The 25,154-nt window shown below is 52.9% G+C and overlaps 2 protein-coding genes and 1 non-coding gene across 6 annotated transcripts; 1 reads left to right on the top strand and 2 right to left on the bottom strand.

Annotated features, from left to right (window-relative positions):
• Positions 1–16: 16 nt before the first annotated feature.
• Positions 17–18,831, bottom strand: Traf7 (TNF receptor associated factor 7). 3 transcript variants are annotated; one of them, XM_041676109.1, is made up of 21 exons: positions 18,705–18,831; positions 10,320–10,435; positions 10,010–10,067; positions 7,841–7,935; positions 5,862–5,987; positions 5,264–5,356; positions 5,016–5,049; positions 4,273–4,456; positions 4,028–4,162; positions 3,326–3,543; positions 3,175–3,248; positions 2,981–3,029; positions 2,779–2,906; positions 2,523–2,605; positions 1,878–1,917; positions 1,663–1,779; positions 1,437–1,559; positions 1,138–1,257; positions 912–1,043; positions 711–830; positions 17–540 (listed from the first exon to the last, which is right to left on the bottom strand). In XM_041676109.1, the coding sequence occupies exons 2-21, from the start codon at positions 10,395–10,397 to the stop codon at positions 526–528; spliced, it is 2,022 nt and encodes a 673-aa protein (XP_041532043.1). In that variant the 5' UTR covers positions 10,398–10,435; positions 18,705–18,831; the 3' UTR covers positions 17–525. The 3 variants fall into 3 exon arrangements, with proteins under 3 accessions (XP_041532043.1, XP_041532044.1, XP_041532045.1); XM_041676110.1 differs by having other exon boundaries at positions 5,871–5,987; XM_041676111.1 differs by lacking the exon at positions 5,862–5,987.
• Positions 18,832–19,409: 578 nt separating this feature from the next.
• On the top strand, positions 19,410–19,492 carry LOC121464087. Its single transcript, XR_005976490.1, has one exon. It is a non-coding gene; the product is annotated as a small nucleolar RNA SNORD60 (small nucleolar RNA).
• A 490-nt stretch (positions 19,493–19,982) lies between these two features.
• Rab26 (RAB26, member RAS oncogene family) lies at positions 19,983–24,949 on the bottom strand. 2 transcript variants are annotated; one of them, XM_041676289.1, is made up of 9 exons: positions 24,609–24,949; positions 23,455–23,565; positions 21,688–21,729; positions 21,541–21,607; positions 21,330–21,382; positions 20,995–21,060; positions 20,856–20,912; positions 20,679–20,782; positions 19,983–20,583 (listed from the first exon to the last, which is right to left on the bottom strand). In XM_041676289.1, the coding sequence occupies exons 1-9, from the start codon at positions 24,804–24,806 to the stop codon at positions 20,481–20,483; spliced, it is 801 nt and encodes a 266-aa protein (XP_041532223.1). In that variant the 5' UTR covers positions 24,807–24,949; the 3' UTR covers positions 19,983–20,480. The 2 variants fall into 2 exon arrangements, with proteins under 2 accessions (XP_041532223.1, XP_041532224.1); XM_041676290.1 differs by having other exon boundaries at positions 20,679–20,755.
• Positions 24,950–25,154: the final 205 nt, after the last annotated feature.

Raw genomic sequence — 25,154 nt, 5'->3', positions numbered from 1 at the left:
TATCTCCACTCACAACCACAGTCTGTGCAGCTTTTATTTCAACAGGGAAGTAATAAAATCTATATACAGTCTAAAACCAGTAGAAAAGGTGAGTAAAAAGACCCACGGTCCATCTGGGTTCTGCCAGGAGTGGTGGCGTAGGCCTTTAATCCCAGCACTTGGGAGGAAGAGGCAGGCAGATCTGTGAGTTCGAGGCCAGCCTGGTTGACATAGTGAGTTCCAAGACAGCCAGAGCTACATAGTGAGACCCTGTCTCAAAACAGAGGTCTGCGGAGTGATATGAATGGTGGGCCGGGCAGGCATCGTACCTGGCACCCAGAGAAGGGCCTGGGCACTTCTCTGGTAGAGAAGTAAGAGCGGGTCCTAAAGAAAGATCCCTTGCCAAGCACATGGCAGAGATGACACTGCCTAGCTGTTTGAGTCTGTCTACCTGTCTCCACAAGACAGGCAGAAATTCCAAGGCATTCACGTAGGGCCAGCCTGATTGACAGACCCAAAGGGAGCCAAAGCTTGGCCTGGATTTTGTTAGCATGTCCAAACCTGCAAAGAAAGGGTTCTCTTTCAGATCCCCTGCAGCACAAGGCTTCCTTTCTGGCCAGTCTAAGTCTCCCAGCCCTCAATCGTTAACCTGCCTGCACCACTTGCCCCTCACCCACCCTCAGAGCTCCATCCTATGCAACCTGTCAAGAGCCCGAGCCACAGGCACTGACCTTCACAGTGCTATCCACTGCCCCTGAGAAGAGCCGGCCCCGGGAAACAGCCAGTGCAGTTACACTGCCTTGATGGCGCAGCAGCGTCTGCGTGCAGATCATGTTGTCCATACTCCAGACCTGGGGGAGAGGAGCACGTGGCTATGAGGGCCCACCCCGGCCCAGCCTCTTCTGGGCCTCCTGCTCCCGGGCAGCACATACCCTGAGGGACCGGTCATAGGATGCACTGAAGACTTTGGTCTGGTCTGGTGTTGAAATGACTGCCAGGGCATATACTGTGCCCACATGGCCCGTTAGGGTCCGCACCTGCTCTTTGGACTCAATGTCCCATACCTGAAAGGGGGCAGGCCCAATTTAGGTTAGAGAAAGGGACCCAGAACAAGGGCAGGAGAGATGGAGATCTGCTACCAGGTTGCCTAGCCCTTACATGAATGAGGTTCTCGTAGGTGCCACAGACAATGTGGTGATTCGTCACAGCAATGGAATAGACACTGCCACCAGATGTCTGCAGGACATGGATGCAGTCAAGGGTCCGGATGTCCCAGATCTAGGGAAAAGTATGTTACTTAATCTCAGGCCAGGCACTTTCTTACCTTGGGCTCTGGGATTCAGGAGAAGACAGCCCAGAGCATAGAGGAGGATATGGAAAAGGGCAGAGGGGCTTCAGGACACCATAAGAAGAGCAGCAGAGGGCAAGGCCCCGTCGCCAGGGGTGGGTGGGCACACCTTGATTGTCTGGTAAGAGCCGCTGTACAGATAGCTCTGTGCTGCCACTAGGGCCCGCACCCAATGGTTGAGGCCTGTGAGCTCCTTCTTCAACTTTAGCTCAGTGCCCACGATGTCCCAGACCTGAAGGAATGGACATGAGCCTGGGCTAGAAAGGCACCCACTACCCCGGTACCCCACGTACATGCGTACCCCGTACCCACACACGTGTACCCCTTGCCTATACCTTGATGGCCTTCAGTGAGCCACTGAAGAGCATGTTATGGGAGGATACCAGGGTGCACACAGGGTTGTCATGGGCCCGGATGGTGTTCACCTTCTGCAGGTTCTGGATGTCCCACACCTGTAGGGGTGACAGTAAACCTCAGGGTTGGAGGTTCGAGAGAAAGGAAAGAGCACCGGGCTTTCTCGGTCCCCACCCTCATGCTGCACTCTACTCACAATGATGGTGCAGTCTGCAGACCCACTGTACAGTTTGCACCTGGGGGAGCAAAGCAAGAAGCTACCAGACTTGGACACGATATCCTGGCTGGCCCCAGGAACCAACGTGGCTTGGTCCCAGGGCCACTGCTATGCCTCACTGCTGAGCCCCATTCTCAGTCTGCATAGTTGGATATGAACAACCAGCCTGGGAAACACTTGATGGCTGAGCTGAGTGAGTGGGGAGGCCACCTATACTGAATACCAAATCCCAGAGAGGCCACCACCAGCAGTGAAGATGAGCAAGACCCCTGCCCACATACCTAGTATGACCACACACAGCCTGACAACACAAGAGAGAAGGGCCAGGCTTAGGAAGGGCCTACGGAGAAGTCAACATGGCAGCTACCACATGGACCAGAACTAGAGTTAAGCCCAAGGCACTTGCCATCCTGGTGACAGTTGAGCTGTCCTGCCCTCGAAGGGTGCCCCCTCTAGCTTCTAGCCACCTGACATGCCAGGGCAGGGCCAGGCTCTGCTGGGAGTTCACAGACTGTCACTTAGGATCCCAGTATTTGCTCAGGTGTTAGTGTTCCATAGGTGGAACAGATGCATGTTTCACAGGGTGTCAGTATGGCACACCCTGGCCCAGTGGACAAGACTCACCCTTGGATGCAGAGCGCCAGCACAATACCATCATGGCCCTCCAGTGTCTTTTGGCACTTGTAGGTGGTACACGTGTCCCACACCTGCAGAGATCAGGTTAGACCAGGTCTCCACAGGTCAGTCCGGTGCCAAAAGGGCAAGATAGCACCCATTAGGGGAGAAGACACAGCCATGGACAGAAGGTAGCAGGGGCTGGCATGCAGTGCCCACCTGAGCCCAGGTACAGTGCAGAGCCTATGGAACAGGACCCACTCACCTTGATCGTCTTGTCAGAAGAGCCACTGAAGAGTAGGTCACCCATGGAATAGACACAGAGACACCAGACAGGGCCCTGGTGGCCCACAAAGGTCCCTTTGCACTTGAAGATCTGCTGAGGGTCATAGGCTGCAAACGGGAGAAGTTAGTGAGGGACTGGTAGGGTTCTAGAGACAGCGTTAGCAGCAGCGGGCTATACTCACATCCAAGGATACCCATGTTCAGGCGTGCATTGATGTGAGACAGCTCATCCTGCAAGACCAAACACAGAGCAGAGAATGGGTGGACGGAACAGACACTGACCTCTGGTGAAACCCTGAGCACTAGGGACAAAGGCCAGAGGAGGAACCCCGGTCTCTCCTCCTGTGTCTCCGCTCTGCAGCCCTCAGGGACTCACATTCAGCATGGATGCATCCCTCCGGAACTCCATGAGGTCCTCACTGAGCTTGCTCTGGTTCTCATCAAGGACATCTGAGCGACAAGAACAGACAGGTATTCCCGGGGTCCAGCACAGCGCGGGAACCCACGTTCTCTGGGCTATATCTTACCAAACTTGAGCTCAAGGCTCTTCTCCAGCTGGTCAATCTTCTCCGAGAGCTTGCCCAGCATGGAGCGCAGGAAGGCGATCTCCTGGTCCTTCTGGGCCAGCGCCACATGCATCTCATGGAAGCGATCATCAGTTTGCTGCAGGAACTCCTTCAGGCCCTCAAAGCGGCATGTTTCCAAGTGTGTCTCATATGTGTCCTGGTTCCCGATAAATGTGCACCTGGGGGAACAGGACCGCTGCCCTGCCCACCTGCCTGCCTGGCAAGACTGACCCTTAGCCTCCCTACCCATTAAATCCAAGTCATCACGATCATGCCCATTACCCCTCAGACCCAGCTCCCCTCCCATCCTCCACCAACAGCACTTAGATCATTTCACAGTGAAATTTTGTCCCATAATCCTAGAAAGCCTCAAGGATCCCTCCCTCCCTAAGAGTAAAACTTGTGCCCAGTAACAGCCTCCCTGCTCAACAGCTAGGAGGATGCTCCTTTCCTTCTGTCCCTGCCTCCCCTCCACTCCCATTTGAGCCCCTTTACCCACCTTCCCTGATACCCACTTCCAACCTGTTTGGTCCTCTCTGTTCTCCTGGGCACCTGGATATGGGCTGTGATGGCAGTCATTGGTGTGGCTCCCAGCTATGGTCCATCTGCCAGGCATCAGCTCCCAGAAGCCCACCAGCCCACATCCCACCCCCGCCCACTCACCCGTACTTAGAGTGGGGACACTTGATGTGCTCGCATTCCTTCAGGTGGGCCTCTAGGTTCATCTTGAGAAGGGGAGGGCAGCTGGGGTTGTTGGGGCAGCGCACAGGCCTGTAGTCACAGCTACTCTCGTGGTCCCTGTGCATATGCAGGATGTAGGGGCAGAGCTGAGCCTCCCCCCAATGTAGTCCCAGAGAAGTAAATGAGCTCAGCAGCCCCAAAGAGAGGGAGGCTCAGAAGGTACTCACTTCCGGGCACTAAGCTTGATGGTGAAGGGGCAGCCCCTCGGGTCTACCTCAAAGACACCAGGCTTCCCAGTGCCTGCTGCATGGCAACCATGCCGACAATGGATGAAGAGCTCTCCAATCTGCTCAGCCACTGCTATGTTGTTCACCACCACGGTCAGCTTGGCATTGTCCACGGGACACTTCTCTGGAGAGGATGATGTGCTGAGCCCACCGCCTGCCCAGCCACCTCTCCCCCTGGCAGCTCTGCCCAGTAAGAGGTCAAGTCTTGGGGAAAGGAGGTGCAGTGGCAGACAGGCGACGGAAGCCCACTGGGTGCCCAAGCTGCCTGTGCAGAAAAAGCTGCACAGTAGACCTCCCAGATGAGCAGGCAGTGACAGAGGTCTCTTAGCTGGCCCAGTAGTTATGGGCAGGGTCAAGGGGTAGTGGACAGATGGTGTGAAACAGAAGCAGAGGCTGCCAGGGACAATAGCATCTGTTGGAGCCCAAGCCCTCACCCTGGAACCCATTCCATATCCACCACAGCAAGAGCACTGAGGCCAGGGAACATCAGCAATCAGGCTTTGTATAGAGGTCCTTTGCCTGCCAGGCTAGAGCCCTTGCATCACTATTCCAGCCCTGGGACAGGCCACACATGCCTAGATGGGAAACCAGTGGCCTCTGCTGGCAGCCGGGGGAAATAACAGAACAGGGACCACCCACCACCCACTCCCCGTCCCAGGTTTGAATGGGAGGCACAGACCTACCTGACTTCAAGGCGCATCGTCTACAGAACGTGTGCTGTGGGGACAAAAAGTGGACTTAGGGGACAGTTGTAGTTGTCTTCCCTCTAAGTCAAGGTCAGTGGCAGCCCAGAGTTCACACCATTCCCCACCACTTCAAAGAGCTCCTGCCTGATAGCCAGCTTGGGACTAGGAGCAAGGCCAGCAGTGCACTGGCCTGAGCGCCGAAGGGAGTACCTGGGGTTGGGGAGTAAGAGGGTCTGTGATCTCACCCCGCAGGTAGTGATCACAGGGTCCTTGAACACATTGCAGCAGAGCTGGCAACACAGTTTTACCGAGGGCTGCTCAGCAAATACCAGCGGTTCCTAGACAGAGCGGAGCAAAAGCCAGATGATCAGGAAGTGGGCCTGGAGTGCTGAGGTGGAGATTTGGGGATTAGACCCTCAGCAATATTAACTACCCAAGCCACCAGCATGTCCACCCTGTCCAGGACTGGGCCAATCCTGTTGAATCTAGAGCATCGTAAGAGGACCAAGGAGTCAAAGCAAGGGGTGTGGCTTAGAGGTAGGCTGTAAGCAGTGACCAACCACACACACAGCACCTGCACACGGAGTCTCAGCCAGCCTTACTGGTCCCTCTTCCTGGCAAACAAACTAGAAAAGTGCCCAATCTGAGCCCCACCTTCCCACCTCTCATCCCCAGACAGCCTTCAGATAGAAGAGGGAGACAGAGCCCTCAGAGTTCCAACCAGAGTCCCTAACCAGCTCTGACCTGCCCTCGCTGTGCTATGTTGTATGGCCTGAGGGGACAGTCAGTACCCATTCCACGGTAGCAGTGACAATCCTGGAAGACAGTTCCTGTCAAACCTACCACACCTACCGGCTCCTCCTCCTCCTCAGGCAGCGAGAATGTGGAGCGCAGGGACATGCTGGACTCGGAGTGTAGGGAGCGGACAGAGATGGCTGAGTCAGAGCGGCGAGGAGTGTTGATAGGGGGCTGCACAGATGGAGGCAGCCTATCAGGGGGTTGAGCCCTGTGGAGGCAGGGGTGCCCCTAAGCCACCCCACTTCCAGCAAGTCCACAAGGCTGTGGATTGTGTGGGGGAGGTTGGTGTGGCCTCAGTCCCTGCTGCCTGTGATAGCCGACCCTGGCCTTTGGTGCTGGGCTGCCCGTTCTCGCCTGCCAATTTTCTTTGTGTAAATGGAGAGATTTCCTGCTATTCAATTCTACAGGACATGCTTAGGCTTCTTCCTGCTTCCCGTGAGGGAATGTGGGCTGCAGAGAGGCTACATCCACCAGCCAATCCTGGGGCAGTTAAGACCCCGGATTACTGAACAGAAAAGTGCAGAAGCCTGGTCAAGGAGAGGTGGTCATGGTCTGAGCTGCCTTCTTGGTCAGGAGACATTTGACCCAGCCAAGGATGTTCATTGTAATGGCAGGAATGTTCTACCCAAGGCTGACCTAGTCTCTTAAGACCTGAGGGAAGCAACCTTTGATGAGGTCCTAGCGGGAGAGAGGACAGCATTCAAGGGCCACTGCCGCCACAGCTCTTCCCTGCAGGCTAACAGACACCTGCAGCCTCATTTGTGAGCAATAACCTGTCTTGGACCAATGTCCTGGTCTACTTGCTACCTTTTGAGCCTGTGTCTGGAGCAGGAGGCAGACTAGACATGCACTTCATTTTCCAGGGCAGGGACCATCTCCTTTAACTAGGATGTCCCAAAGTGACACCTTGCATGGGAATGCCATGTGAGGCCTAGAGGGCAAAGTTAAAGGAAGTGAGTCAAATATCCCCAGCAGTGGCCGGCAGAGGAGCAAGGAGCGCCAGACAGGAGCTAGCACAGAACGGCACGCTCTCCGCTGCCTACTGGTCAGAGCAGCTCTGAGGGAACTGAAGTCAGGTTAGTGGGACAGACAGGTGGGCACAGCTGCCCATTGTCCCACAGCAAACAAGAGTCCAGTGCATATGTAAAATTACTGTAACCTGTCAGATGCCCCAGAGTATCCAACCCAGAGGCACAATGAAGCCCTTCCAAGGCTCAGGCTGCAGTAAGAGGAGCTGGGTGGAGACTGAAGAGGTGAAGCTGTGGGGAGCGGGGTAAATATATCTGACTCATATAAGGCTCAGTGCAGTGCCGGGCCCACAGGGCACATGTTTTTAATCTCAATACTAGTGAGACAAAGAGGCAGATCTCTAAGTTCAAGAACATCCTGGTCCACATAGTTCTAGACAGCAAGGGCTATGTAGACAGACCCTGTCTCAAAAAACAATAATGAAAATAAACAAAAAAAACCCTACCATGCTGGTGGTGTATGCCTTTAATCCCAGCATCCAGAGAGGCAGAGGCAGAGAAATCTCTGTGAGTTTGAAACCAGTCTAGTCTACAAAGTGAGTGAGTTCCAGGACAGCCAGGATTGTTAGACAGAGAAACCCTGACTCAAAACAAACAAACAAACACCCCCCCAAAACAAACAAACAAACAAACAAACAAAAAAACCTACCAAAAATCAAAGCAAAAAGAGGAAAAGGTGCTTCCGCCTCTGCCTGGCCTGCCCTCCAGGCAAGAACTCCAGTTACGCCAGTTGTCCTCTGTCACACTGGCAGACTCACCTGAGAAAACCTTTCGTGGCTCCCACCTTCCTTAAGATGGAACCAAAACTGCCTGACCGTGGCCGTCCGGGGTCATGCCCTAACGCCCAGTCCTACAAACTGGCTGCTTACTGCCTATATCCAGTTTCAGGTATGTGACGAGTGCTCAGACCTCCAGGTGTTTCACTGGTCCCTCAGAGAGGAGGGCCTGGTAGGAGGGTTAGGAACCGTACCAGGCTTCTGCATCCTAAGGACCTACCATGCTGTCCTCTTCATCCCGTGGCGAATAGGCAAGGGTGCTAGAGGAGGACGGTGTCCTGCGATGCTGTTTGTATGTGCTGGTCCCATCAGCCGCTAAAAAGACAGAGGAAGGCTGAGTGACATGACTGTCAGTGGAGGAAGGGACTGAGGCAGCAAGGACAGCAGTCTGCTGGCAGAGCCTCTCTATGGGATCCTCTGGATTGTCTCCTGAGGTGAGACCAGCACTGGCAATGTGGCCCTGCAGATAACTGAGGATGGTCTGCTAGCTGCCCCCCCTCTGCCTACCTTTAAATTCTTTATTTCCCTCCCCTTGTGTAGAGAACCCAGGACCTGGCTCATGCTAATCAGGGGCATTCATCACCAGTCCTTGTTTTTCTTTTGTTAACTTTATGTGTATGCGTATCTTGCATTACACGTGTGTCTGTTACCTATGGCAGCATCAGATCTTCTAGAACTGGAATTACAAGTTGATGTAAAATACCATATGGGTGCTAAGAACTGAACCTGGGTCCTTGGGAAGAACCACTAAGACATCTCTCTAGATCCAGCTCTTGCTTGAGTTTGGCTTTTTGAGACAGAGTCCCACTATGAAGCCTTGACTGTCTTGGATTTACTATGCAGACCAGGCTGACCTAGAATCATAAGAGATCTACCTGTCTCTATCTCCCCAAGGGTTGGGATTAGTGGTGTACACTGCCATGCCTGGTTCGGCCCTTGTTTTAAGACATGATCTCTCTATGCAGCTCAGGGTTACTTCAAATGCATTATTTTCCTGCCTCCATCTCTGGAGTGCTAGGCCGACAGGCAGCACCACCATGCCCAGCTAAGACCTTCCTTTCAGAGTCTTCAGTCTGATAAGGGGCCCTCCATGTCTAGCTGGGTGTGTGAGTGGCATGGCATCTTTCCTAGGGCAGATCACTTGGGCATATCCCTTCAAGGTAACTGTCAGGTTGAATTCTCTGACAGCCTTAGTTCAGAAGGGGAAACTGAGGACCTCAGCTAATAAATGACAGGTAAATACTGCATTCTGTTAGTCTAGGTCCTCCTGCCTCCTCCCTGGCACAACCAGATTCAGAAACTAGGGCTAGCTAGCCTTGTTGGCCTCCCATCTCTTGTACACAGAATACCCTGCCCAGCCTAGGCCAGAAGGCAGGGAGGGGTTCCTGGAGCGTGCAATATCAAGGGTTCACATGGGAACCAGAGAACCACCTCATAGACCCTATAGGCTACTACGACCTCAGGTTCAAACAGATCCAAATGTCATAGCACAACCAGAATGCTAAACATCTCCATTCAGGATCAGGAATATGACTGTCTATCCTGTGACTGGGCCTCAGTTTCTCCATCTCTAATGACAAAGGCTGACAAGCCCTAGCCACCCAGAAACCAGGGTACAGCAGACCACATGTCATTTTGGCTCTGGAACCCTCAACAGTAGTAACAGGTACTGTGGAGTCTCTGAAGACAGATGAGACGGTGAGCAACAGCCTCCTGGGTGGGGTGTGGGAGAAGAGGCCCTTTCAGAGCCCCCTCAGGTCATGCAGAATTAAAAGACACTGGTGTGTTCCTGCTAACCCCATGCCTTCAGTCATGGGAAGGCAATTAAAAAACCAATTAGTAGCTGGCGCACTCCTGTGGTAGAGAACTGGCAAAGCAGAACACAATGCCCCAGAACTCTGGCCCTCCCCAGCCTCCAGCGAAGACGCTGACCCACTGCCCCAAACTGTGCTATGATCTCTTGAAGCACCTTGTCTGATAGCACCAGATCTCGCCCTAGAAAGGATGCTGTACCAGTCACACCCTGTTGGACGCTAGGAGCCCATGGCCGGGATGAGGCATAAGTCACTGGGATAAGATATAACTGGTGGTGCCAGGGAAGTCAAGACAGCTGCCCCCCCAGATGGGGTGGGCACTTTTTGGGTAGAAGGAAGTGGAGGGAGACTAATAACAAAGGTGAGGTACAAAAAAAAAAAAAAAAAAACCCACAAAGGTGAGGTACAGGAACAGTACTGCCTAGTTCTGCCCGGCTGGCGGCTGAGACATGGAAAGAAACAGAGCCCTGGAGACCAACAACACTCCTTCACCAACACAAGCACCCCGTGCCCACTCACCAGGAAGTGCCCCTAGATCCCAACAGAGTACAGATTCTTCCTGATCACAGGCTCACCTTTGGTGATGGTGGTGACGGTCGAAAAGGTAGGCCCAAAGGTCGTTTCCATTCTGGTCTAATAGGCAATGGAAAAGACTTAATGCAATATGCACAGGGTCACACATACTGACATGCTTGCGTACTGGAGGCTCATCTGCACACATGTGCAGGGATACTCCATCAACGGGCACAGGCTATTCTGAGGGGCCCTCCAATGAGGAAAAGGACTGTCAGTAGCTCTGCCCATAGTGGCAAGCTTTATATATATAGCATGCTGGGGTGCTGGGGTGTGGTATGCAGAGGGAAGACCCTCAGGTACCTCTCTTACCCCACTGCTGTCTGGGGAGGGAAGATTGGCGGGCCCCCCAGAGAAGCGGTTGTAGCGGGCACTCTTGGCTGAGCTCATGCTCTAGAGAGGCATCCAGGGTCCTCGGGCAGTGTCCCCTATGGGTAGAACACAAATGAGGGGCTTCAGAGGTGGCATTCTGGGTACCTAAAAGCCAGCCAAGTTCCCCCATTTGGTAGACCTAGCCAGTCCATCACAGGGCAGGTCTTAGCTTCCTCCTGCCTCTGTTGCATTGTTGGGAGGTCCACGGGCGGGCAAGGGCCTTCCTACCCCTCCCTCAAAGTTGCAAAAGCCCCAGCTACAGGAAAGGAGGCCCCCTGAGGACAGGTGACCTTTAGTGGTACCATCCTTTCAGGCCTGGACCCTTTGAGGAAACCACCCAGCTCTACCCCTGAAGTGGAAAGCCCAATCTGCATTGGCCGATCCTCTGGTCCTGCTCACAGCTCATCACTTTGAGACCTGCCCCTGTGCAGGCCAAATATCCTTATCGGGTCTTGATTTCTACCCATCCATTAGACTGGGCCTGAGGTGTAGCACACACACCAGGACCTAGTCACATGGGAACCCACCAGAGCAACATGAATGTGTTCTCTGCCATAGCAGATGCTATAAGGACCCAGACAGGACCACCAAGAAACCATGGGCAAAGTCACTTGAGTCTCTCTTTCTCTCAACTTGGCCATCCAAGGCAAGTCACAGGAAAAAGATGAACCCTAGATCTTAACCAATGGCAGTTACCCACACCACCTGTGCCATTCGGGAATTAGGGTAGCAGAAGGCACAAAGGAAGCATACAGGGACCAGTGTTCCTGCTCTACTCAGAAGAGAGTGGCAGGAGAAAGGGTAGACATGTGGTCTCTACAGGGAAGGGACGATTAGAAGGAGACCAGCCAGTAGGTCACACTCAGGACAGGTCTAGGACAACACCCACCCTGAGACACAACAGCTACTTACAGCTGTCAGAAGGTATCCCCTACGGGCTTCCCCCTCTCAGGATTCTGCAAGGGTGGAGCTAAGAGGGCAAGCAAGCAAGCAACAGCCTTGTTTCAGCCCCAGAGAGCTCCCTGCAAGGAGCAGGGTTATTGTGGAACAGAATATCTGTTTAACTGTGTAAAGATGTGCTGCATTTGTTTAGTTATGGAAGATGTGCGACTGTTTTATCTTGCCTGCCTAAGGCACCTGACTGGTCTAATAAGAAACTGAATGGCCAATAGCTAAGCAGAGGACAGATAGGTGGGGCAGAGAGAAAAGAGAAGCCAGCCAGGCAGCCAGGAAGCAGGAAGGACAGTACCTAGATAAGATAAACAAGCCTCAAGGCAGCACACAGATTAACAGAAGTGGGTTAAATTAAAACAAAACAAAACAAAAAGCCAGCTAGACACAAGCTAAGGCAGAGCATTAACAAGCATTAAGTCTCCAGGTCATGATTTGGGGGCTGGTGCTCCAAGAAAGCCCGCTACATGGGATCACAAAAAAATGAGAACTCTACCTCTCATGAGGCCACCTAGTGATTCACACCACAGACTCATGGCCCAAGTGGAGCCTTTGAGGCCACGTTCTAGGGAGACACGGCCGGCAGTATCCATTCCACAGGCCAGGGCCACGCCACAGTGTGGCTTGGTTTGTGCCAAGGCCACTGAGGACAGGGAAGGGACAAGAAGGGAGAGAGCTCAGAGGGGTCCAGGTAAATCGTGCTAAGCCTAGGCCTCAGATCAAGGTGAGACAGTTTCTACTCCAGTTCACTAGGAATACTGCACGCAGGCAGCTTCTGCCACTTTCTCCACCAGGTCCTCCTGACATGGTCTCTTCCACACAAACACAGGGAGGCCACAAAGTCTGTCCTGCTTTACCCAGAGTTGTCTAGTCCCATCCAGAGGGCTCTGAGGAAGGACTGGCTCCCAACCTGTCTGTATCCCCTGCCAAATCTTGATCCTTTCTCTTCACTGCCTAGGCCTCATCGACCTCTTCAGCCACCACCTAACCATCTACCTGCCAGGGACCCACTTAGCCTCAGCCCTCCACCTCACAAATCAGGGTAGCTTCTGGCCCCTGGAAATGACCTTGTCAGACATGTGCCCTCTGTTACTCTAGACACCCTCAAGTACAGGTAAGTGGAATTCTTTAAAAGGTAGGCCTATCTCTTCTGACCTTAGCTTCATGCTATACAGTTGCCATGACAGTTGCCAATGCCAGCGGCTCTCTGGTAGTCACTGCCTCCCTCCCACTGCACCCACCTCAAAACCACCAGACACCACCAGGCACACCTGGGGTTCCAGGGCCTGGCTCTGTGTGGTTTAGACTGTGCTCTCTAGGGACGGGCAAGCTCCGAGGAGATAGGACTGGAGCAGAAATGTGAAGGAGGCCGGTAGGCAACCTTGCACTCTTCAGGCTCTTCCCCCAGCAGTCTCCTCCCTGAGCAGGAAGGTCCTTGATAACTGACTTAAGACGAAAACACCTTGGTGGCAGGGACTTCCAACCAACCTAAACCTGGGGGCTCGAGGCTCACTCCATCAGTGTGAAAGATTTAACCCTTTGGAGAAAGCCAAGAGGTAGCCGGGCGGTGGTGGCGCACGCCTTTAATCCCAGCACTCGGGAGGCAGAGGCAGGCGGATCTCTGTGAGTTCGAGACCAGCCTGGTCTACAAGAGCTAGTTCTAGGACAGGCTCCAAAACCACAGAGAAACCCTGTCTCGAAAAACCAAAAAAAAAAAAAAAAAAGAAAGCCAAGAGGTGGGCTCATAGGGCAGTATTAAGAGACAGACCTACATTCCACAGAGCTGTTTCCTAGCACCTGTTGCTTTGGGCTGTGAGCCCAGGAGCCAGTGCCTGGCTCCTCTCAGGCTCTATTGTAAGGTTAAGAAAGAAAAAGTACGCTTGGCAACATGCAAATCAGCCCATAGAGCCAGTACAGGGAAACAGAACTAGCCTGGAAGGAAGCACAGAGCCAAGCAAGCGGGGAAGGAGGGAGGCAGATTGTGCTGGGCCTAGGAAGCAGTTTCCCAGTTCACACGGGTTCAGCCTCCTTCAGGGACCGGAGGGTAGGCTAAGCCCAGGCTAGAGTCCAGAGCGCCCATCTGTGCACCACACACAAGACAGCAACCACCATTAGCACCACAGGATTGAGCAACACACCGAAGGAACTCTTCGGGTTAGTTCCCCAGGGCCTGAGCTTTGCAATAACAGGATTCCCCAAATGGCGGGGCAGGCTGAGACACAGGGAAAGTGTCACGCAGGCCAAACACACCAGAAGCTGGAGCCTACCCTGCTGAGGCTCTCTGGAAAAAAGATGTCAACTGGAGTAGGAATCCCTTAGGGGTTATGTGTCCTAGAAGCCTGGACGCTCCTGTCCTCTAATTCCCAGGGTTGGAAGCTATGGGCAGTGGGTTAAGCCAGGACTTGCCACTTTCCATGTCTGTGGAGCCCAGGACATAATCCCCTAGGAAACAGAATCTCCCTTTTTATTTTACTGTTCTCCTTCTTCAGATGATTTCCCCACTTATCTTTCTGTGTGTGTGCATCTGTATATGTGTGCCACAGCCCCTACCATGAGTGTGCAGAGGTCAGGAAACAAACGATGGAAAAAGGTTCTCTCTCTCTCTCTCTCCACTCAGGTCACCATCTAGCCTACACGCTGTCTCCCGAGTACTGGGATTAAAGGCATGTGCCATTACTGCTCAACTAAGATTTATTTTAAAAGAAGAAAAAAAAACTGCGTGTGCAAATGTATGTGTGTGTTTAAGTTTGCATGTGTACTGGTACCTACAGACACCAAAAAGAATGTTGGATTCCCTGAAGTTAGAGTTTTAGGTGGTTTGTGAGCCACCCACTATAAACACTAGGACCCGAATTCCACGCCAGAACCATAAGTGCTCTAACCACATTCCAGGATTCTTCGAGACAGGGTTTCTCTGTGTAACTTCGAAGCCTGTCCTGGAACTCATTCTGTAGACCAGGCTGGCCTCAAACTCACAGAGATCCGTCTGCCTCTGCCTCCTGAGTGTTGGGATTAAAGGCGTGCACCACCACCGCCTGGCGCAATTCTTTTTTTAAAAAATATATTTATTTAATTTTATGTGTGTGAAGTTTTGCCTACATGTATGGCTGTGTACCATAAACAGAATGCTCACAAAGGCAAAAAGAGAGTTCGAGGCCAGTCTTGTCTACAAGAACTCCATCCAGGACAGGCTTGAAAGCTACAAGAGAGAGAGAGACAGAGACAGAGAGACAGAGAGAGAGCAGATATTCCCTAGTATTGGAGTTACAAACAGATGTGAGCTGTATGTAGAACTGAACCTGGGTCCTCTGTAAGATCAAGTGCTCTTAACCACTGAGCCATCTCTCCAACTTGGTCTTTTTTGGTGGAGGGTTAGAAGACAGGGTTTCTCTATAGCTTTGGAGCCTTTCTGAACTCACTCTATAGACCAGGCTGGCCTTGAACACACAGAGATCTGCGTGTTTCTGCCTCCTGAGTGCTGGGATTAAAGGCATGTGCCATCATTGCCTGGCCCAATTTGGTCTTTTTAAAAAGACAAAAAGTTTGAGAGCCTGAAGCAGAAGGATCGCCCTAAAGCTAAGGCCGGCCTGCAATAATTAGTGATGCTCTCTGTCTTGCAGACAGACATGGACACACACATACGCCTTGGCTGTTACCAGTAGACGAGTATCGAGGCTTGTCTGAGCTGTGGGTAGCTGATGGGCTGGACTTCTGCCAGAGCACCCTCTGGTTATACTTGCCAAAGTTCCAAGCATATCTCCTGGCATAAGAAAGCCAGTGCCGGGACCTGAAGAACGTCCAGCCCCTACTTCAGCTCCCCCTGGCTCAAACCCAGATCTGGCTGCCAAATCCTATAGAAACAGACTTGGTTGCCATAGCAAAACCATACACACTTGCCCTGCTTTTCCCTTGATGTCCCCTTAGCATATCTTTCCCACCCCAAACAGGCAGGGTGTGCCAGCCAGGGCTGCTAGAGTGTCAAATCCCTCAGATCTGAAGATCTCACAGAACGTCTAAAGCCCTGGACAGAAGCCTGTTCTGCTTCTTCCCTTCCCAGCACCCCAGCCTGACTTCTGCCCTCAGTTTTCCTGCTGTCTAGACCCACTGATCCAACTCTGCATGGGTCCCAGCATTCTGTCTCCTTCTTACACCCTATATCCAACCTCCACGTCTTCCCTGCTCAGGCTGAACCTCTTCAGAGTTCAGGGAGTGAGCTTCAACCCCGCTCCTGCTAGTGGCACTAACTTCACCTCACCGTTTTTCCTTTCCCAAGTCTGCGGTGTAGGAATCAGGCTTTTTCTAGAAGTGCAGAGGGCTTCCCAGAGGAGGGGACTAGCCAGATCCAGAGCAGACAGAGCTCCTGAGATATATATCAACCCACTCGAGTGCCTTGCTATCTAAAACAAATCCAACTGGTGGCAACTTGTGGCAACTGATCCAGGTACCTGCTTCCCTAGTGGTTTTTCTTCCCACCCACAGAAGCTGGAGTAACTCAGACAGAATGTAGGGGGCGGAGACCTGCCCAGTCTCATCCCATACTATATACACTCATAGCAGCTCCGTCCCACCCCTTCTATACATCCCGCCCCTGGATGGCCCTATTTCTTGGTTTCTACCCTGTCATCTTCTTCTACCTGGGACTTTCAAGCATCAAGTCCTCCATTATCAACTCATTCCTAGGGGTCTGTTTCCCTTCAGTCACATGACTCTTCCCTAGGACACAGGGTATCTAGTGAAGGATGGGGGGGTTGGTAGGTTCCTCTCCGAGGGTTCCTCCTGAACAAGCCAATCAGAGACCTGATAGAGTGCGAGGTGCCCACTTGCTGTTAAGACCAGACTTACAGGAACCCTGGTCCACAGTAAGATACAACCAGCTGCTAAGTTTTAAACCTGGGTTCAAGCTGGCACTTCACACACACGGTACTTGTGACAGGGCGATCGTGACCATGAGCCCTCGACTCAGACAGACCTAGTTCAAATTCTCCTTTGACCATTCAAGACAGGGAGGACTGAGGAAGTTGCTTGGCTTTGAAGGAGACTGGATTTTCCACTATAAAACACTGTAACAGCTGTCAGAGACAACATAACTAAAAGCTACAGGTACACCAGGAGCAGCAGCTCTGACAGACTAGAGTGGAGGCTGAGAAAGGCCAAATGGCCAGCCCACAGACAAGCCAGTGTGTGGGCACAGAAAGGCTGCCCCAAGCTTTGTTCCTTCGGCTCCCTCCACTGCTGTCAGCAAACTAGGAGCCCCAGTGAACCCTCAGGCTAGCCCCTTGCTAAGCAGAGCCAGGTAGCCCATTACAGAGACTAAGCTGCCTGCCTATCTTACATCCTCCTTCAGCTGTACTTTCTTCCTATTCCCCACACCAGACATTGCTTCATCCAAGATTTAGACTCACTGGGTGCTGGAGAATAAGGAGATCCCCAAAGACTGTTTAGTTTGATCCCCGAGGAGCTAGAAGCTGGGCCAAGGGTACAGAGCCTCATTTATTTCTATTCCGTCTGAAACAGATCAGAACTAAAGAGCCTGATCTTTGGATCCATTTCCAAAGACTAATATACAGTTACAAGAAGTTACAAAAAAAAAAAAAAAGGTCCGGCAGTGGTGGCGCACGCTTTTAATCCCAGCACTCGGGAGGCTGAGGCAGGAGGATCTACAAGAGCTAGTTTCAGGGCAGGACAGGCTACAGAAAAACCCTGTCTTCAAAAACAAACAAAAAAAAAAGTTACAACAAGGAACTTCTCTGATTTAGACACTACTCTTGGCCACTCCTTCCTGGTCTGTGGTCACCTGAGTCAGGCTGCAGCCGGGCGGTGGTGGCGCACTCCTTTAATCCCAGCACTCGGGAGGCAGAGGCAGGCGGATCTCTGTGAGTTCGAGGCCAGCCTGGTCTAGTTCCAGGACAGGCTCCAAAGCTACAGAGAAACCCTGTCTCGAAAAACCAAAAAACAGGGGGCTGGAGAGATGGCTCAGAGGTTAAGAGCACTGACTGCTCTTCCAGAGGTCCTGAGTTCAATTCCCAGCAACCACATGGTGGCTCACAACCATCTGTAATGAGATCTGGTGCCCTCTTCTGGTCTGCAGCATATATGTAGGGAAAATGCTGTATACATAATAAATAAATCTTGGAAAAAAAAAAAAAGAAAAACCAAAAAACAAAAACAAAAACTTTAGTCAGGCTGCGTATAGTGGTTCTCACTTCCTGAAGGGACAGTGGTCAAGAGATGGAGCAAGCTCCGGGGTACAGGGACTGGAATTTCCACAGAGAAACATGAACGTAAGGAGGTGACTGAAGCACTGCCTGCCACACTGACCCCCTGGAAAGCTGTCTGGGCATAGAGTTCCAAAGAAAACGGAAGAACAGAGCTGAACGGTTACTGAACCAAGGCCAGCAGTGAACAAAGGAATGAACTTGTACGTGCACAGGGAGAGGCTGGAGGGGAGATGAGACTGAAGGGGCAGACATCTCCAGGACTTCAGCCTCATCTGATCATCTTAGCCTGCCCCAAAAAAATAGAGGCTGAGACAACTGGCCAAGTGAGGATTAGAAGGCTTCCTCTCACCTGCAACTCACCTGAATTATAAAGTTCATCTTTATGCATACCAGAAGGCTGTTAGACTTTGCCCGGATCTGCCTCCTACCTCTCCTACCCCTTGCTAGAGATCGCTAGCTTGCTCCAAGCTCTTTATCCCTCTGGCTCCCTCTGCCTGTAAGCCTCTTTCGGCAATGTTTCAGGACTGATTGCTCCTCCATCAGGTCTCTGGCTAACTGTAGCGCTCCCAAACGATTTAAGAACGCTCAACACTCACTTTATCTGCTTCACTTTAGTGGGTTTGTTTTCGTAATATCTATCACAGTTCCTCATGATTTTTAACTCTTTTGTCAGTCTTCGGTCCTTTTAGAAGGAGGGTGAGTTGCCACAAGGAGACATTTATCCAAGTCTCGGAACATTTTTGTTGTAACAAAACAGGGCTGTGGGTATTACTACCATCCAGGGAACAAATCCAGAAACGCTAAAATGCACAGGACTCTAGAGGCAGAATGCCTAGGTCTCGAAACCGCGTACCAGATGAGCTTATCAGTTTCGAATCCTGTTCCCTGCCGACTCTCCGGAGCCTAGGATACTTTCTGGCACACAGGCAGCGCTCAATAAATGCAGGAGAGCAAAAGGAAAGAGAGTGAAGGAAAGGAGTGACAGACTCGTCTGCGGAGAGTCAAGCCGACTTACGAACGCTGAGACCCCAGCTGTCTCAGTCCCGCCCCCCAGGCTAGGCCCACGACCACTCGTGACGCTCTCCTGCCAGCCCGCGCCCCGCCGCACAGCACGGAAGAACGAGTCCCAAGTCCAGTGCGCCGCGCGCACACTCACCCGCCCGCGGCTGCCTAGGAGCAGCGGCTACACCCTCCGGCATCATCTTGCCCCCTCCGCCCGCGGCCCGGAAAGGTACGAGATACAGGAGCCGGAAAAGCCGGGGCGCTGCGCACGTCGGAACTTGTAGTTCACGGACTCCCGGAACTCCGGGGGCTGCATCACACTTTGAGTTTCCTAAACTACGACTTCCGGCGACCTCGGCACTGCAGGACCGGATTGGTGACTTCTGAATCACTCTATGTTGCAGACCGAAATTTAATTGGCTAAGCCCAGTCGTCGCTCATGTACTCAATGGCTCTACAGAGGGGCTGATCTTCGAGCGACCCAAGATACCGCCTCCGAAAGAAAGTCTACGATGTGATTGGTGGAAACTGCATGACAGCTTGAAGAGCATATCAGCAGCGAAGGAAGGTGGGCTCTTCCTCAGACTGCCCAATCACATAAGGGGCAGTTCTATAAACGCTTGAGCCTCGGCTGCGGTCGTTCTTTTGGGAGTGAGTTGGTACTGTGCGTTAATGTTTGTTCTGGCTCTGTGAAGCACGTTTTACTGGCCTTGGTCGCCAAGAGAAACTGGAAGGGCCTTTCAACTGCAGGCCAACCTTCTTCGAGTGCTGCGGTGGTCTGGGCCCTGCTTTTCCCCTCAATCTTCTGACATTTTTGCAGGTAAGACTAAGTCGGGCCTGGCTTTCCTTTGCAGCACCAAGCCGATGATGAGTTGTTTTAATTTCTGACACCTCGTATGAAAACTGCATGTGCAGCCTGATTACATTACAAGGCTGAGGCTTGGGGACTCTGCCTTTAGGTGGAAGGGCTGGAAATGAAAAGTTACCAAAAGTAAAGATTTCTGTTTCTTGTGACTTTCAGGGCATGGTGAGTCGGCTGCTTCCAGAATCAACAACGGGCAGGAGGGTTTGCTGGTAAGCTGCGTATCTGTATGCGAATTGCTTAAGCAATAAAGAGAAAATGCAGCCGCAATCTTCGTTTCAAATGTCATTATTTCATGCTCGTGCCGTGTGCAAAGGGGCAACCGTGAAAGTAAGGCCTCCGGGTTTTAGAACTGCTGTATGATGAGCTCTTGACCTGTCTTGTTTCAGTAATTGGTTGTGGGCCTCTCTAATCTTGGTAATCCAGGGTCCATGGGGGATTGTATTTTGAGGGTGTTTGCACATAGGGAAGTCAGAATAGCCACAGGAGTCAGGCTTGTTGTAGGTGCCTTTACCCCCACTAAGCCATCGTGCTGGCCCTGGAAGGTGACTTTCCACAGATGACACAAACTCCAGAAAAAAAAAGCCTTTATTGACTTTATGATGACGGTGTTTCACTCAGGTTTGTGACTTGGTGACACGTGGAAGGGACTGGGCCAGCCTGCCGAGTGGTAACTTGTTGTGTCCCGGCATAGCTGTGATTTTCCTACATGCTAGTATCCTCTTAAGAGTGAACTAGAAGCAGGCTGCTGTTTCCTTGGGGCTAACAAATGGACGACAGTGATGAAGCCCTCTTTCCTGGCCGGTGTCCTGCATGGGCAGTGTGCAATAAACAATGGCTTAGAAGCTAGGCATTGTATAGAATGCCCTCTGCTGCAAGTGCCCAGGAGAGGGCGGCAAAGTGCCATAGCATGGTTTGTATGCTTTAAGACCATTCCTGTGGTAGCCACTGGGGCAAAGGGGGCTAGCATTAGCCTTAATCTTGGAAATGGGAACACTTCGGCCGTCACTGGGTCAGGTCAAGCCTATAGGCTCCGCACGGCTCTTCAAGGTAGGGTTGCTTCCAGGTTCAAGGCCGACAGCAGGATACCCCTCGACCCTCCCTCTTGATGTAGTCGTGAAGTCTGAAGTGTGGTTCATTGGGAGCCTTTGTGGATCGCTGTTTTAACTCCCTAAGGAGTAGGGGTGACAAGAGTACAATATAGCAGCCTCTTCAGGTTTATTGCCTGGATCATAAGGGGCGTGTTTGTTCACTATCAGGACTTACTTTGCTATGGCTGTAAAAGCCAAGTCCACGTTGAGGCCGGTCTTTGCGCTGGTTTCCATGAAAGGTAGCCCATACTCCTGCAAAGAGCTGCTGGCAGTTGCGTGCTGACCAAATAGCAGGCAGCCCGAGTGTTACGGGCCTTGAGGACACCTCACCATCCACCCCATTTTGACTCACCTTGGCTAATTTCTCCCCATCTTCCCTCTTTACCACACGTTCTTGGGTAGAGTCGACCTGACCCAGGCACAGAAATTTTGTTAGTGCCAGTCCATGGCTTGCCAGTCCAGGCTGGAGGAAAGCAGGTTCAGATTCCCACCTTGTTCCCCAGCAGCATGAGTACCACGTCCCGCTGGGCGTATTCCTGGATCTCCGTCAGCCAGGCCTGTGTGGGGAAAGCTGGGACCAGTCTCAAGGCTGGTCTTGCCCTCTGGTACCACACTTCTTCAGGTGCCTCTTCCTAGAAGCCCTGGCATGTGTGGAACAGAGGTACCCGCTTCACTGGTCCCTTATCCAGGTGATCCTGCTAGTGGACCAGATGTTACCCATGCACACTGGCCAGCACGAGCTCAGAAGGGCCCATTAGTTCCTATCTTTCCTTGATGCTCTCTAGACAACCCAGCCCCCCCCACCCCCCACCAGGAAGCCACTGACCTGGATGTTGTCGAAGGAGTCTTTGTTGGTGATGTCATAGAGCAGCAACAGTGCTGGATACGGAAAGTAATGAGAACATCCCTGGGGCCCAGTGGCTCCTTGAACCACCCGCATACTTTCCAAGTCACTGCAAGTCACGGGATGTTCACCCCCTGCCCCCATGCCAGTAGATCACCCAGACTCCCTGTGGAGAACTGGCCCAGTGTCTTACCATGAGCATCCCGGTAGTAGGCATGGGTGACACTTCGGAACCGCTCCTGACCAGCTGTGTCCCAGATCTGTGGCAACAGGCACTGGTCATACTGCCCAACCTCTCCCTGGTGTCTCCAGCCCCAAACTTGTGCTCCTGTAAGCTCACCTGCAGCTTCACCTTCATGCCATCCACATCCAGAACTTTATTCTGAAACAGAAGCAGCCAGCAACAGTAAGGATGCCTGCCATCCTCTGGCCTGAGGGCTCATAAGGTTGAAGTAGGAGAGGAAGTCATGCAAGTCATGGCTGGACCCCCACTGGTGGGAGGCTGGGGGACCCCCCCCATCCCATTTCTGCAGCACCTCCTGGTTCTGCTCTGAGAACTTAAACCAGCCTACAGGTCACATTTATGTTTAAAATCAGATGTTCCTAGCAGCTGCCTGGTACTCCCTGCCACTGCCTCCAGCATCAACCCCAGGGGGATTCTCTCCAGGTGACCCTGCCTGGGCCCTTCCTGCCCTGATACTAGGTTATGGCCAGCTACATCCACTTTAGGCCCTTGTTTACCCCATTCCCTCCCCCGCCACCGGGTCCCACACAGGTTCCCACTTGCCAAGAGTGTAGTAGCAATATTAGTGTGCTGTTCCTGTTTAAAGACTTAACTGGCTTAAAGTCATCGATGGTATGGATGCTACACTGTGCCCCAGTTTACCCACCTGTAGATGGGAAGAGGAAGGACACCTTTAACTTAATGAGCTACTGTGTACACTGAGAACTACACCCCGCCTGGGAGAGCTAATTTCATTTTCCCACCTCTCAATCACTGGGACACCCATTTCTAAGGGGCAGGACTTAATTTAAGCCTGCCTGACCCTGTGCTGTGCCCACTGAGCCCAGAACTATGGCTGGTACATAGGCAATATTCATAAATTTGCTATCTGCAAATCTAGACCAGTCCCTTCAAGATGAGCCACCAGGCTGGAGTGCCCACCCACCCGTCACCCCAGAGGGGTTGACTACAGGCTGGGGCCAGGTGAGGTGAGGCCTGGCTCCCCCTTTCTCCAGAACTCCTGCTGTCAGGGCTTCTAGGTCTCCAGAGAACCAGGCCTCATCCATCTGCCTGGCGAGGGAGGATACTCTGCCTTTCCTGCACCCTGAACAGGGGTGCAAACCACACAGCCCTACCTCCCTCACCTTCCACCCAGAAGCCAAGACGAGGTGGGTAGGGAGACCAGGGTGGGCAAGAAACACCTGCTCAAGCTTGTCCTGCTCCCTGGCACTTCCACCTTTACTTCTTCCAGGACTCTAGGACCTAGAGGGCTTGAGGAAACCTGCAATCCTCAATAAGAAACAGTTCCCACTAGGAGGACCCCCCTTTCTATCCCCAGAATGGGCCTTCCTCCCAACTCCTGCTAACTTGGTCTAATTAAAGGGTGAGAAAAATGCAAATTCAGGACTTGCCAAGAACACACCAGCACCTCAGCACATGAGATTCAGCCTGGGCAAGGGGGTTGGGAGGCCCTTGATGGCTGGAGCTCCCAGGACCCTGCCTGGGATCCTAAGGAGGCCTCTTCCAAGCTGCACTGCATTGTAGGAACTAGAGAGTTCCCAGTACCTCCCATGGTCTTGGGTGCCCTCTTTAGTGGGAAAGCAAGTGAACTAGCGGCCTTGAGATCCTCCCACTGTCACTACCCTAGGGCACAGGTATAGCTCAGTATAACATCAGCCTGTGCTAAGAGTAGAACTCTGCTGCAGCTGGATGCAGTTAGGACCCTCAGATGTTGGGAAGCAGCTGGTTTAGTAGCTAAGCTCTCATCCCCTGGGACTATGGACACATCAGCAATGGAGAGTCAGCTGGGGGGGGACTATGTATAAGAACCATAGAGTACAGCTGGACACAGTCAGAGCTCGGGACATCAGTCTCCATCCTCACCCGGAAGTCAATGCCCACAGTGGAGATGAAGGTACCAGCCAGGAAAGCCCCATCCTTGAAGCGCACAAGCAGGCAGGTCTTCCCCACACCGGAATCCCCCACCAGCATGACCTGGAGCAGACAGGAGGGTCAGAGGAGTCAGGCTAGGAGATGAGGGCCTTGCCCACCTAAAAAGATCCTTCTGGTCAGTCTTGAGCTGTGGGGGAGGGGCAGAAGAGATGAGTGTTCCAGGCCTGTAGGTTCAGCATAGCTTGGGGAAACATAGCAGCCATGGTCCCAAAAGCTTGGATGCCCAGTTTCTCTGCCCCTGGTAGTCCCATGTCACCTCTCCCTCCAACAATGCCACCTCAATCAATGGGGAGTGAGGACCGCTGTCCCCATCCAAGATCTTACCTACCCCTCCTCCATAGACATCATGCTTGATCTGGGAGGGCATCATTTGGGGCCTATGGGGAGCACAGCATGAGAATGCAGCTGGAACCTCCTAAGAGACCAGTGGGGACTCAGTGCCAGGGGCTTCTTCAATTCCAGCAGAGACACAAAATCTCAGCAGCAAGGCTCAGTAGAGGCTAAACAGTCAGCTTTTGAAGTGAAGAGGGGCTAGGGATAATCTGGAGGCCTAAGAGGCAGACTGGCGAAGTCTCTCCCTCCCCCCACCACCCCTGCTGACAAAAGCTCCAAAACCCTCTGCCTTCAGAGGTCAAAGTCACACAAGCTTCAGTTTTGGACTGGGGGTGTCCCTCTTCCTCCTCCCTCCCAGAAAAAGACTAACAGTCCTTGGGGGCGAGGGAAGGCAGCATATGGATGGGAACTGATGAGAGTGAGCACCGGTAGGGCCCAAAGGTCGGGGAGGGACAGCTTCAGGACTCTGATCTTTCAGAATCCCTTGCTTGGTCGGTCTCACAGTAGGTGGAGTGGGGACAGGTCCTGCCAGCTGTTGAATACCCCAGACCCGAGCCTAATAGTTCTCTGTGTGTGTGCGTGTGCGTGTGTGTGCACGCGCGAGACAATGTAAGCCGATGCTGTGAGGTGTTGCTCAGGCCAGTTCAGCAGCCAGGGTCCGCACCGCCCTGCCACTCTTCCCCAGAGGCCTTCCCAGTAGTCTAGTCAACGACACCTGCTGCACTCCCATGGCAGGGAGGCGCCTAGCTCACCTTGAAAGCAACGTCGTAGAAGTCTCCAGTGCCACCAAGTGAGGGTCGGCCGGACTGCGGGGGCCCGTTGGGCAGCGCCTCCGAGCCAGGACACGGAGTCCTGGGATGTGCCAGACGGGACCGGTTGGCGGCGGTGGGCAGCGTAGAAGCAGCAGGCACACTTCCCCCCTTGCTCTTAGGGGTCTTCTTCCTGGACATGATTCTCAGTGTGCTCCTGCTGCTGCCACCACGCCCTGGGCCGTCCCACACCCGGTGCCGGCCAAGTCAGACTCGGACCCGAACCCGTCCCACAGTAGCAACCGAAGCAGCAGCGGTAGCAGCATCTCCAGCACTCGGCGCCTACCCCGCCCCCGCCTCCCTGGCGGCGCAGCCACTCAGGTCCGGCCTCCCGCCGCCGCAGCCAATGGCCACTTTGGGGCGGAGCCATGCAAATAAGCCCGCCGCTCCGGGGGCGGAGTCAGGAGGTTCCAGTGTTCACCCGAGAAGCATTCTCTCTGCTCTGTGCTAAGACTCAAGGGCCCCAGCTGTCTACATATAGTGTGAAGA

Source organism: Microtus oregoni, unplaced genomic scaffold (assembly GCF_018167655.1).
Source record: "Microtus oregoni isolate MIOR12 unplaced genomic scaffold, Mior012 000027F_ref0000203, whole genome shotgun sequence".
Taxonomy (NCBI): Eukaryota; Metazoa; Chordata; class Mammalia; order Rodentia; family Cricetidae; genus Microtus; species Microtus oregoni.
The sequence above is the reverse complement of the archived record's forward strand: the minus strand, read 5'-3'. Positions and strand labels throughout refer to the sequence as shown.